The 18236-nt window shown below is 44.2% G+C and overlaps 1 protein-coding gene across 1 annotated transcript in view; it reads left to right on the top strand.

Moving 5' to 3' along the window:
• The window catches only part of AGPAT3 (1-acylglycerol-3-phosphate O-acyltransferase 3), a 36006-nt gene extending 18729 nt beyond the window's left edge, over positions 1 to 17277 (top strand). Inside the window, exons 2-8 of the mRNA XM_007947253.2 lie at positions 4329 to 4498; positions 5209 to 5370; positions 6769 to 6922; positions 7180 to 7282; positions 10211 to 10286; positions 15369 to 15567; positions 17189 to 17277. Of these exons, the coding sequence (XP_007945444.1) occupies positions 4329 to 4498; positions 5209 to 5370; positions 6769 to 6922; positions 7180 to 7282; positions 10211 to 10286; positions 15369 to 15567; positions 17189 to 17277 (953 nt within the window). The remainder of the gene's footprint in view (positions 1 to 4328; positions 4499 to 5208; positions 5371 to 6768; positions 6923 to 7179; positions 7283 to 10210; positions 10287 to 15368; positions 15568 to 17188) is intronic.
• Positions 17278 to 18236: the final 959 nt, after the last annotated feature.

Raw genomic sequence — 18236 nt, 5'->3', positions numbered from 1 at the left:
CCTCACCACCATCAAGTTAGACCTGACTCATAGCGACCCCTCCTTGGGTTTCCGAAGTGGTATCACTACAGAAGTAGATTGCCCAACCTTCCTTCTGTGGAGTGGCTGATGGGTTTGAACCACCAGCCTTCTGGTTAGCAGTCACATGCCTTAGGCACTACGCCACCGGAGCTCCCAATTGAAGTAATTACAATCTAGATATTAGAAGATATTAGGGATTTTAAAGCTTTTTGTTGTGATGAAGATGTGATAGGTACTTACTTCTTAGGAAATGTACACTGAAGGGACACAAGTAGGACACAGTGTTGTATCTAGACGGTGCGTCTATGGGTGCTTATTATAATAGTCATTCAACTTTTTTAATATTTTCATAATTGAAGAAAAAACTTTTTTCTAACCTGGGCTTGGCATCCTGATAGCAAAGCCATCTACATCTACACCACTTAATTTTCCTAGAACTAATGACTTGATATGTGAAGACACTAAGAGACTACTGAAATATTTTAGAAGGAAGTGATTGCTTATAGAGGAAAAGATTTTTGTCATACTTTCTTAACCATATATTTAAATATTATGCAAATTAAGTACCATTTAGCATTTCACATTTGCTTCCATGAGAAGTTAACTTCTTTTCCAGAGGTATTGTGTAAGTTTCCTGTGGCTGCTATAACAAAGTACCACAAACTTGTGGCTTCCAACAACAAAAACCTATTTTCTCACAGTTCTGGAGGTCAGAAGTCCTAAATTAAGATATCCACAGGGCCGCATTCCCTCCAGAGACTCTTGTTTCAGCTTGTAGTGGCTCTGGGCGTTCCTTATCTTGTTGGCTATATCACTGTAGTCTCTGACTCCATCTTCACTTGGTCATCTTCCCTATGTCTGTGTCTTCTCTTCTTCTGTCTCTTATAAGGACACTTGTTATTGGATTTAGGGTCCACTGGGATATTCCACGGAGCTCTGGTGGCTCAGCGATTAATGCTTTAAGCTGCTAACCGAAAAGGTCAGCAGTTTGAACATACCAGCTGCTCCATAGGAGAAAGATGAAGCTGTCTGCTTCCATAGAGATTTACAGTCTTGGAAACCATCTGGGGCAATTTGACTCTGTCCTGTAGGGTTGCTGTGAATTGGAATCAACTTGATAGCATGGGTTTGGGTTTGATTTGGGGTAATCTAACCACTCCTCGGAAGGAGGGTTGGGCAATCCTACTTCCGTAGTGATACTGCCTCGGAAACCCAAGGAGGGGTCGCTATGAGTTGGGGCCGACTCGACGGCACATAACAACAACAACAACAAGGAGGATCTCATCTCGAGATCCTTATGTTAATTACATCTGTCAGTACCCTTTTTCCAAATAAGGTCACAGTCACAGGACATGATTAAGATGTGGGTCTAGCTGTTTGAGTACCACCGTTCAACCTACCATTCAATCTCATGTCCAGGTTATTCACATCTATTCTCCTCTATCCCCAATTGCAAAATATGTAAATTTTTAAAACAAAGAGTTTTTGTAAATTTGGTATAGATGCATTCAGTGGCAAAACCTAATTTACACTGGTGTGAGTCTGTTTATAGTCTGTGTCCCTCTTGGTCACTCTCCCTATGTTTTACTGAAGAAATACTGTTGGGTGCTTATGGGATGCTCCCCTTGAGGTAGTTTTGTTATATATGGAAATTTGTACTGATTTCCTTTCTAAAATCAGAAAAATCTGACTTCGAAGATGTACATGGCCTGAGGGTTGTAGATGCCAGACTGTGAGCCTACACTAACCTTTTTAGATAAGAAATCAATGGTAAACTTTCCCCTATTTTAGGGGAAGGCAGAGATACACAGTTGGGTAAAAGAAGGATCATTTGGTTCTATTCAGGCTAAAATAATGTGGGAAGGAGAGAGGTAGGTGTTAAGAATGAGCACAGACACATATAAAAGCACTGCCCTGTCAACTGGGTGTATATGTCCTATGAGGTTGTGTGACCTGTTGAATTTGGGGAAGTTCCCCACTTAAATTTCTTCCTTTAAATGTGTTGTTGTTGTTAGGTGCCATTGAGTCAGTTCCAACTCATACTGACCCTGTGTACAACAAAATGAAACACTGTCCAGTCCTGTGCCATCCCCACAGTCCTTGCTGTGCTTGAGCCCAACATTGCAGCCACTATGTCCATCATTCTCATTGTGGACCTTCCCCTTTTGCTCTGACCCTCCACCATTTTAGGTACCAAGCATGATACCCCCTGTTCCAGGAACTGGTCCCTTTTGACAATATGACCAAATAGACAAAGCCTGGACATTCTCACTTCTAAGGAGCATTCCAGCTGCACTTTTTCCAGGACAATTTTGTTTGTTTTTCCAGCAGTCCATGTTACTATCAGTGTTCTTCACCAACCCACAATTCAAAGGCATCAATTCTTCGGTCTCCCTTATTCACTGTCCAGCTAATACATGCTTTTGAGGCAGTTGAAAATACCAGGGCTTGAGTTAGGCACACCTTAGTCTTCAAAGTCATATCTTTGCTCTTTAACACTTTAAAGAGGTCCCTGGTAGCATATTTGCCCAGTGTAATCCCGTGTCTGATTTCTTGATTGCTGCCTCCATGGGTGTTGATTGTGGACCCGAGTAAAATGAAATCTTTGACAATTTCATACTTTTCTCCATTTATTGTGATTTTGCTTATTGGTCTACTTGTAAGGTTTATTGTTTTCTTTATGTTGAGGTGTAATCTATATTGAAGACTGTAGTTTTTGATCTTCATCTGGAAGTGCTTCAAGTCATCTTCACTTTCAGCATGCAAGGTTATGTCATCTGCATATCACAGGTTGGTAATGAGCCTTTCTCCAAGGCTCCTTTCTCCTGATGATGCTGTTCTTCATATAATCCACCTTCTCAGATTATTTGCTCAGCATACAGATTGAACAAGTACAGTGAAAGGATACAACCTTGACACATGCCCTTCCTGATTTTAAACTATGCCATTATCCCCTTGTTCTGTTTGAACACAATTTAGTGCTCTGGGATTCTCATTCTACAAGGTGTTATCCATAATTTGTTATGATCCACACAGTCAAATGCCTTTCCATAGTCAATAAAACACAAGTAAACATCTTTCTTGTATTCTTTGCTTTCAGCCAAGATCCATCTGATGTAAGCAGTGATATCCCTTGTTGCATGACCTCTTCTGAATTCAGCTTGAGTTTCTGGCAGTTCCCTGTCAATATATTGCTGCAACCATTTTTTTTAATTACCTTCAGCAAAATCACTTGCCTGTGATATTAATGATTCTGTTCGATAATTTCCCCATTCTATTGGATCACCTTTCTTTGGAATAGGAACAAATATGAATCTCTTCTAATTGGTTGGTCAGGTAGCTGTTTTCCAAATTCCTTGGCATAAGCACCTCCTGCGTAGCATCCAGTTGTTGAAATATCTCAGTGGGTATTCCATTGATTCCTGGAGCCTTGTTTTTCACCAGTTCCTTCAGTGCAGCTTCAACTTCTTCCTTCAGTGCCATTGGTTCTTGATCATAGGCTACCTCTTGAAATGGTTGAATGTCGACCAGTTCTTTTTTGTACAATGAGTCTGTGTATTCCTTCCATCTTTTGATGCTTCCTGCATCGTTCAGTATTTTGCCCATAGAATCCTTCAGTATCACATTTCCAGGCTTAAATTTTTTCTTCATTTTTTTCAGCATGGGAGATGCTGAGTGTGTTTTTCCTTTTTGGTTTTTCAATTCTTAAAATACACTAGTAGGAAAACTGAAAAACCCAAACCCGTTGCCATTGAGTTGATTCCAATTCATGGCAACCCCATGTGTTACAGTGTAGAACTGCTTCTGAGGTTTTCTTAGCTGTGATACTTACAGAAAAAAGATCACTGGTGCTTTCTTCTGAGGCACCACTGGGTAGGTTCAAGGAGCCCAGTTTGAGGTTAGCAGCTGATCGCAAACCATTTACACCACTCGGTGCTCCATAATAGTAGGAACCTTTCCTCAAATGAGACCTAAGTGGAAGCCTTCCCCAAATTTAGTGGCCATATGGCAAAAGCTAGAATCATGTTATTTTAAATAACACTGAACCACTGTTTCATTTTTCACTCATCCATTCCTATTCTTATTCATTGTATTTCATAAAAGACAGGCCATCAAAACTCATTTCTAGCAGAAAACTTTACTGTGGATGAAACTCCAGAAAAACGTGCCTGCTCCGGGTGCTCTTGAAATGTGTCACAGAGCACATGGTGGCACTGACCCTAAAGTCAAAGCTGCCTTCCCACGACGGGGGTGTGTATGGGAGGTGCAGTGCCCCACAGTGTGCCAACATCCCCCTGTGTCCACAGAGCTGGTCATGCTCCTGGAGTGGTGGTCATGTACGGAGTGCACCCTGTTCACAGACCAGGCCACGGTGGACCGGTTCGGGAAGGAGCATGTGGTCATCATCCTCAATCACAACTTCGAGATTGACTTTCTCTGTGGATGGACAATGTGTGAGCGGTTTGGCGTGCTGGGGGTGAGCAGCTCGGTGGGGGCCCTGGAATGGTGCTGGGGGGTTCCCTGAGGGCCGGAGTCTCCCAACTGGGTTCTCCTGCACTCACACTCCCTTGGCCCCTGGGTCCCACGAGTCAACGTGCAAGGCTTACTGGAAGGGGACCACAGGATGACCCTCAGCTGTGCCAGTGCTAACCTCTCATGAGACACTCATTGTTCCATTTCTCATCATAGACCTTTGCTTTTCATGGTTGCTCCACTTCAGTACCCACAGAACTACCACAAGTAGCTCAGGAACCTTCAATGGAGTTAAAGTTTAGCACTGAGGAAGGAAGGAAATTCCATTGCAGCAGGAACCTCTGAAGATCACAGCATTTCAAAGTATCTCAGGAAACACTGTGACCATGCATGGAGCAGGGACCTTGGAGTTCATATACTATTTGCACCTGTGATTGGTGCCACTGACCAACTAAGCCTCAGTTTTTTTGTCTGTTGGATGGGTGCATACACTCATGGGTAGTGCTGATCTGAATTCCCATACTCAGGAACCAGGGCCTTCCCATTCTCCAGCAAATGCCCTGAAGTGGGGGAGCCACAAATCATAGAGGGACACTGGGCATTTCATACCCAGGCCCTGCTGTCCCCATATGGCCCTCCACATGGCTCTGCCAACCTCAACTGCTCCCACTCTGATGCGATATGCAAATAGTTGTCATCCTTTCCTTCCTTCAGAGCTCCAAAGTCCTCGCTAAGAAGGAGCTACTCTATGTCCCCCTCATTGGCTGGACGTGGTACTTCCTAGAGATTGTATTCTGCAAACGGAAATGGGAAGAAGACCGGGAGACTGTGATTGAAGGGCTGAAGCGTTTGTCTGACTACCCCGAGTACATGTGGGTAAGTCATCGTATGGTTCTGGAGCTGCCCAGTTGTAGGACAGAGAAAGTATAGGCAGGAGAAACCTAAGGGAAGGTGTGGCAGGAGTGAACCCCTCACTGCCTCTGAGAGGACTCTTCCTTTCAGCTTTATTTTAGAGGCCTTTACCAGTTTTCTAATATACTCACATCCAAGTCACAGCTTTTAAAACTCATCAGTGCTTTGTAAGGATTTGGAATGGTATTTCTCATCAGAAGACATTTCTCCCTCCTGATCAGATGATGCAGACTGGGAACTTCCTTTGGGCCACTTGCTTCCAGTTCCTTTGATCCAGAGCATCCTAAGAGAGCCCTGGGTAAAGGAGATGGAGGGAGAAGCATCTTCTTGAAACATGTGGCTGCCTGCCACGTGCCCATTCAGAACCAGGAGCACAAGGCAGCTGTGAATTTTTACATGTTTCTCCTGAAAAAGTAAGTTTGAGTAAATAAGTTAAGCTTCCCAATGGAGCAGACTATTCTGCAGAGAAGTTTTTCATGTAATGATTATGCTCTCTAGGTACACAGTAAGATTCCAGGGTAAATCCTGGTGGCCTTACAGTCTGTCTATGAATTTCTACTGAAATCTACCATCACTACCACCAGTTGCTGTCAGATTCAATCCATGTGTGTCAGACTAGAACTGTGCTCCTTAGGGTTCAAGAAGTAGATTGCCAGGCTTTTCTTCCAAGGTGCCTCTGGGTGACTCAAACCTCCAGCCTTTTGGTTAGCAGCCAGTCATGTTGACCATTTGCAGTACCAAGGATTCCTCTGCTTTAATTAACAGAGGATTTTGTACTCCATTGAAAAACATCCTTTGACTCATGGCAGGTGAAGCAAGGAGAGGGAGCAGGGCTCCACAAGTGTTTCCTCACTGCTCAGATGGTGTTTGACAGGACAGCATTTGACGTTACTGACATCAGTAGGTTTGCCTGTCATTGTTCTTCCTCTAGTCTTTCCTTTGCTCTGTGACTGCCATTGAAGAACTGGCCCCTTATTTAGCATGTTTAGCTCTTTAACTATAGGGAACAGGTGAAAGGCCTTTGGTTTTCCCATCAAATCAGACGCTGCTGCCCAGAGGCACTTTTGTGTTTTGCTTCTTTCTGGAAAGTTGTATTTTGCATCCTTTGAGAGGAAGTGAAATATAAGCATTTGTCCTATAAGTGAATCATGGTGAGGCGGGCAGACTGCAGTCCTAAAACAAGTCATTTTTATTTCAAATGATGCCACACACCTGTCACCAGATGGGCTCTTTGCTTTATGCAAACTCAGAAGCCAGTGTTTTGCCATCCATCTTGGCCACAGAAGGCTTTGGGCCTGTAAGGCTATTGGGCCTGGCATGCATGGGTCCTGGGATCACCTGAGCACTTGTCTTATGTCCTAGTTCCTGCTGTACTGTGAGGGGACACGCTTCACAGAGACAAAGCACCGTGTCAGCATGGAGGTGGCTGCTGCCAAGGGGCTGCCTCCCCTCAAGTACCACCTGCTGCCTCGAACCAAGGGCTTCACCACTGCAGTCCAGTGCCTCCGTGGGACAGGTAGGTGCTGTGGTCATGGACCCACACTCCTCTGTGGGCTCTGGAGTCGAGTAGAAACCAAAAAAAAACTAAGAAAAAAAGGAACCAGTAGAAATTTCTGAGTTATGTACAAGTACGGGGGTGAGGGGTACAGTAACTAGGGGATTTTAAGCTGAGCTTGCATCTGTCCCACATGAATGGCACTGGTCTGTGGGTGGGGGGTGGGTGGGGATTGGCTCTACATTTCCTGGGATGCTCACCTGCTTTTTTGTCCTCAGTCTCTGCTGTCTACGATGTCACACTCAATTTCAGAGGGAACAAGAACCCGTCTCTGCTGGGGATCCTCTACGGGAAGAAGTACGAGGCTGACATGTGTGTGAGGTGAGCGCAAGTGGGTGTCAGCACAGGTGGGCATCCCCCACCCCCAGCCCACCCTCCCCAACCTAGAATGTGTGAGTGTGTGTATCTGTGTGTGTGAGTTTGTGTGTATGATGTATTCTGTATAGAGAAGGTGAGGAAACTGAAGCCCACCTGCACCCTCCCCATGCCTTGTAGAACCTGAGTGTGGGCATCCAGTACACACTCCTGAGGCCTGAAGAGGTAGGTGCCTTAGCTGGTCATGCCATGGACTCCTTGGCCATGTCACGTGTCTCCCACCTTCTCCCTGCCCTGGCCTTTCTCAACTCACTGCTCTCCTCCTTTCAACACACACCACAGACACAGACCCAGCACCAGGGCAGGCACTTGGAACACTGCAGTGGTTGTTTATCAAGGACATAGAGATAGTAAAGGGACAGACACAAGAGTGCTGACTGCAGCATGAGGCAGAACCAGTGAATAGCAGGGTGAGGGTGGAATGTTCTAGGTACTCCAGGAAGGTACCGCCAGTCCCCAAGGGAGGGAGCATAGAGGCTTAATGAGAGGCAACACTGGGGCTAGAGCTTGAGCACAGACCAGGGTTTCCACAGGCAAGACAGGAAGGACAAGCTGCCTTGCCAAGGGCTCCCTGTTCTGTCCCTGCATCCTGTCCATGTTCAGCTGGTGGGTACGGCTCCCACACCCCACAGGATAAGGCTGAATTGAAGTCTGCAGGTTTGTGCCTTAGGCAGCACCACTCAGCTCATTGCACTGGTTTTTCAGTCAGTCCTGTGGGGTCTTAGGACTTGTGCTGGTGATAGGCAGAGCCATGTGGGCAGAGGGAGGTTAAGAGCCCCCATGAAGTAAAACTAGGCCAGGGTAAAAGTTCTCAGGTTATCAGGAACTGTTACTGTTTATTTGTAGAGTGAGCATTTATGGAATGCCTACTATATGCAAAGCAGGAGGCCAGAGGCCAGGGTGTGGGTCAGGTAGAAGATCAGTGAGATCTAGATTCTCCAAAGGTGTTTCTGGTTAAGAGACAGATGTGCTGAGGAGGGGAGGGATGGTGGCAGGCACCCAAGTCTCCAAGGTCTCCTTCAGGCCGTTAGGGGCATGGTCTGAAGCCCTGCCCAGGGGAGCTGAATGAGGTGGGGTCTTCACCAGGACTCACCAGCCTCTGGGCTCAGAGCACTAAGTGGAGATACAGAGGAATCTGCATTTTCCAAGGGGGTACACATGGTCATCTCCCACCCAATCTATTCCCTCTGTTTCTGCTTCCTTGGAAGCACCAGGAGCCATGCTTTGTGCTCAGTGTAAGGCTCTCAGCCCCTCCCCTGGCCCTTTTTGGAGGTGTCCCAAAAGCCCACCAGGTTAGTAGGTCTCTGGACCACAGTCATGCAGCCAGGTAAGCTTTCCCTAAGACTGTGCTTAATAGATTGTTCTTGTCAGATTTGTCACTCTTCAAGGCAAGATTTTCCTCTGAGTGTGTGAAACCACCAGGAACCATCTACTGAGTTAATTCTAGTAATTTCAGTCTCATCACCACTGACTCACTGCGTTCAGCCCTGGTCAGTGTAACCAATCCACCAGCTGCTGAAACAGACCCCCATCATATGAGTGCATCCTACAGTGGCCAACGCAAGTGAAAAGGGAAAGCCAATTTCTCCTGGCAAATGCTATGCTTTAGGGCATTTCTAGGAATAATTTTGTGATCCTAAACAAGTAATAAGTTAGATTTTTTTTCCTTCCTTCACAGTTTATAACAGACTGACTAATAGGACTGACTAATAGTAGGCCGAGGATCTCTTCTTCCATCCTAGAAGGAGTGGAATGAGCTGCAGATTCTCTCTGTTGTCTCTGAAACCACTGCCTAGGGGTTGACCCATTATTGACCCAATGAGACAGTGAGGATGGGGGGGCCTTGGGTGGTCAAGACACAGCAATGAGGAAGAAGCCAGGTCAGCATCTCACCTGGCTGTTGCTCAGACTAGAGTGCTATGATATGCTATATGATATGACCTGGCATGTACGACTGAGATGATATGACGTATGGTATGATGTATGATATATGATGATATGTGTGAGGTATGGCAAGACAAGACAGTAATAGCAACAGTAGTCTCTGGGTCCCCATTAGGACATTTTTCACTGAGCGAATTTCCCAGAGGCCGCATGCCTTCAGGTGGCATCATGGCTTTGATGCTAGTAGAAAGTGTATTTATGTATCACTGTTCTGAAAACTTTGTTTAAAGTTCTACTGTGGTAAATATTAATGATATATCCCACATAAACAAAAGCTCTTGGGTCCTCAGTTTTTAGAGAGAAAACAGCATGAGACTTGCTGTTTTAGAACTTGGGGATAATCCTGCAACATGGACAGTCTTCATGGCTCCTCTTTCAGGAAGACATAGTGCCCTCATGATGATGAGTGAGGATGATGACAAGGCAGAGGCCCTCAGTGCTGTGCACGCTAATTGTTCATGCCTCATTTATGCTTTAAGCCCCTTTTAAGACATGCAGTTGCCCATGGAAAGCAGGTTCTTACCCTGCTTTGAAGCAAGTAGATTTCACTTGATTGTGAAATCCAGTATCTTCTTTGCATAATGAAGGACACTGACAGTAAAGATCATTTCTAAACTCCTGCAGATGCTAATAAGTGATCACTCTTCACACTGGAAGAGGAGGCTGCTCACAGGTAGCTCTTGTTGTCCAGTGCTCTCCCTGTTCCAGTGCACATAAAGTTTCTCTCCCTTTGGGGCTCTTTATGGGGTCCAGTAAAGGACTGAGAACACCTGAGGAGAAATTTCTATTTGTTTTTAGAAATTGAGAGTGAGACTTGAACAGAAAAAGCAAATAACCCCAATGTATAATGATTGATTTTTCCCTTTTCCTTCTTTTTAGTCTGATACCACCCTGTTTTTCATTTTGTTTGTAATCTTCTTAATCAAACAGGAGATTTCCTCTGGAAGAGATTCCACAGGATGAGAAGGAAGCGGCTCAGTGGCTTCATAAACTGTACCAGGAGAAGGTAAGTGTGCTCAGCAGTGCCTTAGGGCATTGGACTCAGGAAGAGGTTTGCAAGGGGCACAGCTGGTCAGGGCAGGCAGATAACAAGTGGATCTTCCTGCGGAGAGGGAGGTGGGCTTCAGGTCTCAAGTACTTGTCTCTGGTCTTTCTAATTTTTTCTTTCCTTTTGAGAAATTAATATACTAGGGGAAAGTATGAAGGAAAACAGACATATTATAGATGGTGTTAGAAGATCCTTTTAACAAGCATGCTCAGTCCCACCCCCTTCCTCCATAGCACCTGTCTTCATTTCCTAGTGCTGCTCTAACAGACATGCCACAAGTGGGTGGCTTTAAAGCATAGAAATTTATTTTCTCATTGTTTTAGAGGCTGCAGTTTCAAATCAGGGTCTCACCCATATCATGTCCTTCTGCAGACCTCTTTCTTGGTTTCTGTTGTCTGCCAGCAATTCTTGGCATTCCTTGGTGTCCTTTGCTTACAGGTGATCCTCACATGTATCTGTCTTCCCCTGTCTGTGTTTCTGTGTCTATTCTGGTCTTTTTATAACTTAGAAGTGATTAGGTGTAGGAGTCACCCTATACTGGTATGACCTCAGCTGATTGATGAATTACATTCCATGAGATTATATTATAAAAGGGGATTACATTACATAATGGAAGGTAATCTGCTCTACACAAGGCCAACTGATTTAATCATGTCACTATTCCATAAAAGCAACTAAATTACAGTTTGGCCAAACAACTGAGAATCAAAGCCTAGTCAGGCTGACATGTAAAATTAATCATCACAGCATGCCTCACCCTGACATGCACTTACACTCTATTTCATACACACACATGCATAAACCCATTGCTGTCAAGTTGATTCCAACTCATAGCAACACTATAGGACAAAGCAAAAGTTTTCCATTGTATTTCCAAGGCTGTAATCTTTATGAGAGCAGACTACCACATCTTTCTCACATAAATAAATACATAGGGTATTGGATGTTGTTGTTGTTGTTAGGTACTGTGGAGTCAGCTCTGATTCATAGCAACCTGATGTACAACAGAACGAAACACTGCCTGGTCATGCACTATCCTCACAATCCTTGCTATACTTGAGCCCATCATGGCAGCTACTGTGTCAATCCATTTCATTGAGGATCTTCCCCTTTTTTGTTGACCCTCCACTTTACCAAGCATGATACCCTTCTCCAGGGAATGGTCCCTTCTGACAGCATGACCAAAGCAAGTGAAATGAAGTCTGGCCATTCTCGCTTCCAAGGAGGGTTCCAGCTGCACTTTCTCCAGGACAGATTTGCTCATTCTTCTGGCAGTCCGTGGTATTTTCAGCATTCTTCACCAGCACCACAACTCAAAAATGTCAACTCTTCTTCCATCTTCCTTATTCATTGTCCAGCTTCCACATGCATATGAGGTGACTGAAAATACCATGACTTAGATTAGGCACACCTTAATCTGCAAAGTGAATCTTTGCTCTTCAACTCTTTAAGAGGTCTATTCTTAACTGCTGCTTCCATGGGTATTGGTTGTGGATCCAAGTAATATGAAATCTTTGACAACTTCAATCTTTTCTCTATTTATCATGATTCTGCTTATTGGTCCAGTTGTGAGGATTTTCATTTTCTTTATGTTCAGATGTAATCCATACTGTAGACTGTAGTCTTTAATCTTCATCAGTAAGTACTTCATGTCTTTCAGCAAGCAAGGTTGTATCATCTGCATATTGAGTCTTCCTCCAATCTTGATGCCATGTTCTTCATATAGTCCAATTTCTTGGATTATTTGCTCAGCATACAGATTGAATAAGTATGGTGAAAGGATAAAACCATGACACACTCCCATCCTGATTTTAAACCATGCAGTATCTCCTTAAGATATTGGATAGGTTATTGGGTTTCCGTTTCAGCACTGTGAAGGTTAAATAGTCAAAACTTCAGTATAAAACATCTACTCATTCTGGCTCACACATGAAAAATATCCTTTTCAATACATTGAGAAGCTTTCAAGAAAATATAAGAAATCTCCAGGAACAAAAAAGAGGGGGATAGAGCTGAACACCAGGGCTTTTAGCCTGTGAATTGATATATCTGTACTCTACTAGTGGAGTTTGCTGATTGCTATAACCCAATGCCTATATGGAAACAGAATGGTCTGACCTCGGTCAGGATGGGAAGCTGGAACTAAAAATTCCTCAGTGAAGTTGGGACCCTCCAAGAGTTTGACCCTCAGAAAGGTTAGACTGGGAGGGAAAAAAAATCTACCTGCCAACATGAAAGTGGCCATATAGTTTGCCTTTCTTGTCTTGGGATCAAAAAGTCATCACTCATATAGGCAGTCCCTGGGTTACAAATGAGATTCATTCCTAAGTGTGTCTTTTAGAATCTGTAGCTCATTCAGAACAGGAGCATATGGTTCTTATTTAGCCTAATTTTAGTGCAAGAATAGACTCAAAGCCTATTTTGGTTCCCTAGTGCTGCTCAAACAGAAAATAGCACAAATGCGATGGCTTGAACAAATAGGAGTTTATTCTTTTACAGTTTTGGAGGCTAGAAATCCGAGCTCCAAGCGCCAGGCTCTAGGAGCTGCGTGAAAGCTCTTCAACCTTAGGCTTCAGCTCTGCCTCTTGCCCCTGGCCCACTGAAGTTAGAGGCATCTCTTCACTCAGGCAGCTGCTGCCTGCTGAGGCTGACAAACCAAAGGTCAACAATCCTGATGTTATTAAAATACATGGCAGGCCATTGATTCAAGTCCATTAAAAGTCCCAGGATCGGCAGAGCAAGACAGGCTGCTGAACAAAGACTCAGCTACATGGAGGGGTCAGGCGTGCCCAAAAGCTGGCAACCTTCCTCACAGTTGCTTCTTATACACTGAAAGCAGCCTGCCTCCCTAAAGCAGCTACCCAGCTGCTCCAGTAGATTCCACCATGGAGTTAATTCCCAGTCTCACCATGGGTAGTAACTGCATTCAGCTGCACAGCCACTCAGCCAGGCCCAGCCAAGCTGACACACAACCTTTTAACTACCACAGAGCCTTTCCAGTAATTTAAAAGCTGCACTTGCAACAAGTGAAGATGATTGTGGTGAAGAATTTGTTACGAGTAGGAATTGGTTTGAGTAGAGTTCAGTCATTTCAGCCAAACCAATCCCACTGCCATCGAGTTGATTCTGACTCATAGCAGCCCTACAAGACAGTGCAGAACTGCCCATAGGGATTCTAAGGCTATAAATCTTCATAGAAGTAGACTGCCTCATCTTTCTCCCACAGAGCAGCTGGTGGGTTTTAACTGCTGACCTTTTCTTTAGCAGCCAATTGCCTTAACTACTGCACCTCCAGAGCTCCTCAATCATTTCAAAGTGAGGGCACATTTACATAATATTAAAAGAAGGTTTTGAAACAAAGATGGTAGCACCCTGCTCAAAGATGTCGGCTGGCTGTGCTGCTTTGAATGTGTGTGGCTTAACAGAGCCTTGCTAGTAATCCAAACTCATGCATTAGGCTCCTGAAAGGGCTCACTATGCCTCTTCTAAGTCTTCCGTTCCAAGACTTCGAGCCATAATTTTTCCCATTCCAATTACCATGACTAGTCACCCAAATTGTAAATATTCAAGTCTGTTCTTGTTTTGCTTCATAAAACATGATAGAACCAGTTTGATCCCTGCATTAAAGGGCCAGTTGGAGTTGTCTATAACTCAAATGTTCATAACCTAGAGACTGCTTGTAATTAATTCATAGTCACATGCCTTCCCGCAGACAGATTTGGAGTTTGAATTTATGCTGACAACATAGTCCAAGGAACACAAAGCCAAAACATCATTATAAAAAGTCATTTTAGGCTAATGATAACTCTAGAATTTCTGAGAAAAACAAAAGCAGACTTGGAGGAAAATGACTCCAGACTTATGAGGCCCAGGATTTCCATAGATGAAGCTGCTGAAATGAGCTTATAACCAAAATACAAAACATTTAGAAGGAAAAAATAATCCATTATGGGAAAGGAGTGGCAGATACAACAAACAAAAATGAAACTGTCCAAAAACTTCAGCTAATGAACTCTCAGATCAGACTAAAATAAGTATGTCTAAAATGATTAACCACAAAAGAAAGAATTGGGGAAAAAAGAGAACAAGACCTATGAATCTATGAAATAGATTTGGAAAACAAAAAGTGGAATTTATAAGCTGAGAAATTTAGTCACTGATAGTGAAATTGGAATTAATGAATTAAATCGCAGATTAGAAACATCTGAAAAGAAAATTTATAAGCTGGAAAACAGATTTGAGGAAATTACTCTGAATACCGAAAGAGAAAATATGAAAGAAAGGTTTTTAAAATATGGAATATAACCAGGGGTGGGAGAGGAGGGGAGGAAACACTGCAAAAAGAAAAAAATATATGGAATATAGAATTCTGTTGTATTCAACATGCACTTCTTCAACCAACCCATGCTGTTGGATGCTTGAAGTGCATCCAGTTTCCATGGTTTAACATGCTCTGCCAGGATCATCTTGTGAGAATGACTCTAGTCAGGCTCTGATCCACATCTTCACATGACTTAACCCTTCTCCTAATGCTACAGGTATTTACCATCATTAGCCTCAACTTGACAAAGAAACTGAGAAAGAGGTTAAACAACTGTACGTGAGTAATACAACTGACAGGGGTGAGGCCAGGATGTGGGCCCAGGCCCTTGGACTCTCAGCCGGTCATGACAACCACCTTTCACTTTAGAGAAGGAATGTGACATGACCATCACTGTCTGTCATGGTGTTTGGAGTCACCTGTTGTGTTCTGGGTGTGATCTTTGGATGTACAACTCTTCTCCCTTGACTGATAATTTTCTTAGGAAAATTTCTGGATCAGAGAGTTTGTATTAAACTTCTGATGCCTGCCAAAGTTTCTCTAAAAAGTTATACAAACTTAATTCCCCACCTGCAGCCTATGAAATTGAACCACTTTTTGTAATACATGGCATTTTTTTTAGGTTGAATCATCTTCTATTGCCAAGAATTAATTTTCCATTATTTAAAAGAATAACATCTAAAGGAACCTTACATATTTTTCTTTTTTAATTCTTCTAGGATGCTTTACAGGAGATCTACAATCAGAAAGGTGTGTTTCCAGGACAACAGTTTAAACCTGACAGAAGGCCATGGACCCTCCTGAACTTCCTCTTCTGGGCCACCATTCTCCTGTCTCCTCTTTTCAGTTTTGTCTTAGGCGTCTTTGCAAGTGGATCCCCTCTCCTGATCCTTACATTCTTGGGGTTTGTTGGAGCAGGTAATGAGTGTGAAGGATAACACTAGCTTACTCTTAGCCATGTACCAAGCACCATGTCCAGGACTTGACTATTATGGTTACCCTGTCAAATTTTTTTTAAAAATCTCACCAAATTAGATTGTGGAGAGTTGCCATTGGATCATTTCTGGCTCAGTGACCCCAAGAAGTCAAGGTAGAATTGTGCTGTGTAGGATTTTCTGTGGCTGATTTTTCAGAAGGAGATCATCAGGCCTTTCTGCCAAGATGCCTCTGGGCAGATTCAAACTGCCAACTTTTTCAGTTAGTAGCCATGTGCTTAACTGTGTCATCCAGGGACTTCAGCTGACCTGCAGGTGGGCATTTTTTGCTGATGAGGTAGCTGAGGCTTGGCAACAAGGGACATTCTCAAGGTAGCAGAGCCTGTGGGAGACCCAGGGTTCAACATGAGCCTTCCACACCTCAGAGTCCAGGTTCTTAACACTGAGCTACTAGCCTTGAAACATCATAGAGGCCAAAGCCAGACCCAAAAGCATGTCTTCAGGAAGTTAGATGGCCATCCTGCCCTGTCAGCATTCTAGACTGAAGCTGGGTCAACATTTAGTGAGGACATTATTGAAAGGGTCCTAGTTATTCTGTCTGCATTTTGACTTTGAGGGTTTGGGTTGAAGAGATAGCTTGTCAGATTTTCTGAGATATTTTCCCAACTCAGCAACCATCTCTCAGTCCTTATTCACTAAACCATGGTGTGCCCAACCCTCAGCCCAGTGCCTGGCCCTCATTGGACTCATCAAATAGTTATGAATGAATGAACACCCAGACCATCATACTTACATGGTACTGTAAGCAATGTCCTGTGTCACCAGAATACTAATCCCTCACTGCCATCAAGTCAATTCCAACTCATAATGACCCCCTTTGGGTTTCCAAGGTGGTAAATCTTTATAGAAGTAGACTGACCGGTCTTTCTTCCATGGAGTAGGTGGTGGGTTTGACCCGCCAACCTTCTGGTTAACAGTCAAATGCCTTAGGCATTACACCACCAGAGCTCCTTGAGAGTTTATATATATATGGTTTCATTCCAGTTGTCTCTGCTCCTCCCTGATGCTTGCTTCTCCTGCCAGAGCATCCTGGGAAGTAAGGGGAGTCCTGTGACTACCATCATCCTCTCAATTTGGACAGTAGCTTGATTTGGGTACTACCATGTCTTCTTCCTTCTTGCACTCTTATCCTAGGAAGGACTGGTCTTGACTACCAGCTGTGTCTGAGTGACCTGAGTCTGTCCCCTGGTCCCATCTTAACCATGTGTTGGGATCTGACAAGGCCCTCCTAGGTCAGGCTCCACTGAGGAATAAAACAGGATAGGCAGCTAGAGGTGGTCCTGTCAGTGGAATCTGATGGGGAGCGGATGGGAGGATGCAGTATCAGATGTTCACCAAATGAGATTGTGGAGAGTCTTGGCCTGCCGCTTCCTCCAGGGACCATCCAGGGAAGAGGAAAGAGGGTGAAGAGGGCCAGGTCTGCCACTCACAAAAACACCCTGCCTGGTGTCTAGGCCAGAGGACGGCAATTCCCTGGAGGGCTGTCTTACATCTCACTGGCAACACAGTTGTTAACCTCTGTCTCTCTTCTTCTTTCCTTTAAGCATCCTTTGGAGTCCGCAGACTGATAGGAGTGACTGAGATAGAAAAAGGCTCCAGCTATGGAAACCAAGAATTTAAGAAAAAGGAATAATTAATGGCTACAATTGAACACGCATAACTGATGGTGGTATCGAATTAACTCAATTAAAAACAGAACAACATACACAGAGAGAAAAAAGAGACACTTAGAAACTATTTTTCTTATTAACTGGTGACTAATATTAACAAATAAAACTTGAGCCAAGAGTAAAGCGCCCATAAGGACTGACAGAGGAAGACCATCCGCCTGACTGGCTGGCCCAGCATGTCCCCCCGGAGATAAAGGCAGGCTGCTAGGAGGGCGGCACTGGCTTGCTGGGGGGAGGCAGTCTGAGACAGCCTGTCTCACATGGAGGTCATCTTTCAAGAACTCTGCTTATGAGAGGGAACTTTGGATGCTTCCTCTTCTTAACCTTAGATCTAGTTTTTAGTTTTTTTTTTTTTCTCTTTGGGAACTTACCTTGCCCCTCCTTTCTCCTGCACTCCTAGAATACTGTCTCTTAATGAATTTTCTGCTCTTTTTGGGGACAGGTTCAAACCAGTCCCAGAGCCCCACAGAGTTCATCCTGCCCTGCTTGGCAGTGCACTGTGGTTTCTGGTCTGTGGTGGTGGGGCACCATGGAGAACCCTCTCTTAGTGATAAGCACACATGAATGTAAATCTGAGGAATTCATAGCAAACCTGATTTTCCTTCCCACACTGCACTGGGGCTCAGCAGACAGTGGCGGCCCCTGTTTTTACTTTTCTTGGCATTCTCAGAATTGTTTGCCCTTTCCTGTGTGTAAATACCTTGAATATGTTTTTAAAGTGAATGGGACCCTGAGACATCAGTGAAATACGGAGTTCCTCATGTATTCCAGAGTCCCTGCTCCCTCTTTTCCCCACCATGGCCCTCAGAACCCTCTGCACCAGGTCCTGGGTAGGCCGCGTGGGGCCAAACAGGACAGCTCAGAGGAGCCACTACCAGGGGCAGGCAAGCCCAGGAAACAACCATCCTCTGCCCCGGGCCAC

The sequence above is a fragment of the Orycteropus afer genome, unplaced genomic scaffold (genome assembly GCF_000298275.1).
Source record: "Orycteropus afer afer isolate SDZICR_OR568_19922 unplaced genomic scaffold, OryAfe1.0 scaffold00179, whole genome shotgun sequence".
NCBI lineage: Eukaryota > Metazoa > Chordata > Mammalia > Tubulidentata > Orycteropodidae > Orycteropus > Orycteropus afer.
This window is presented reverse-complemented; position numbering and strand designations above follow the sequence as displayed.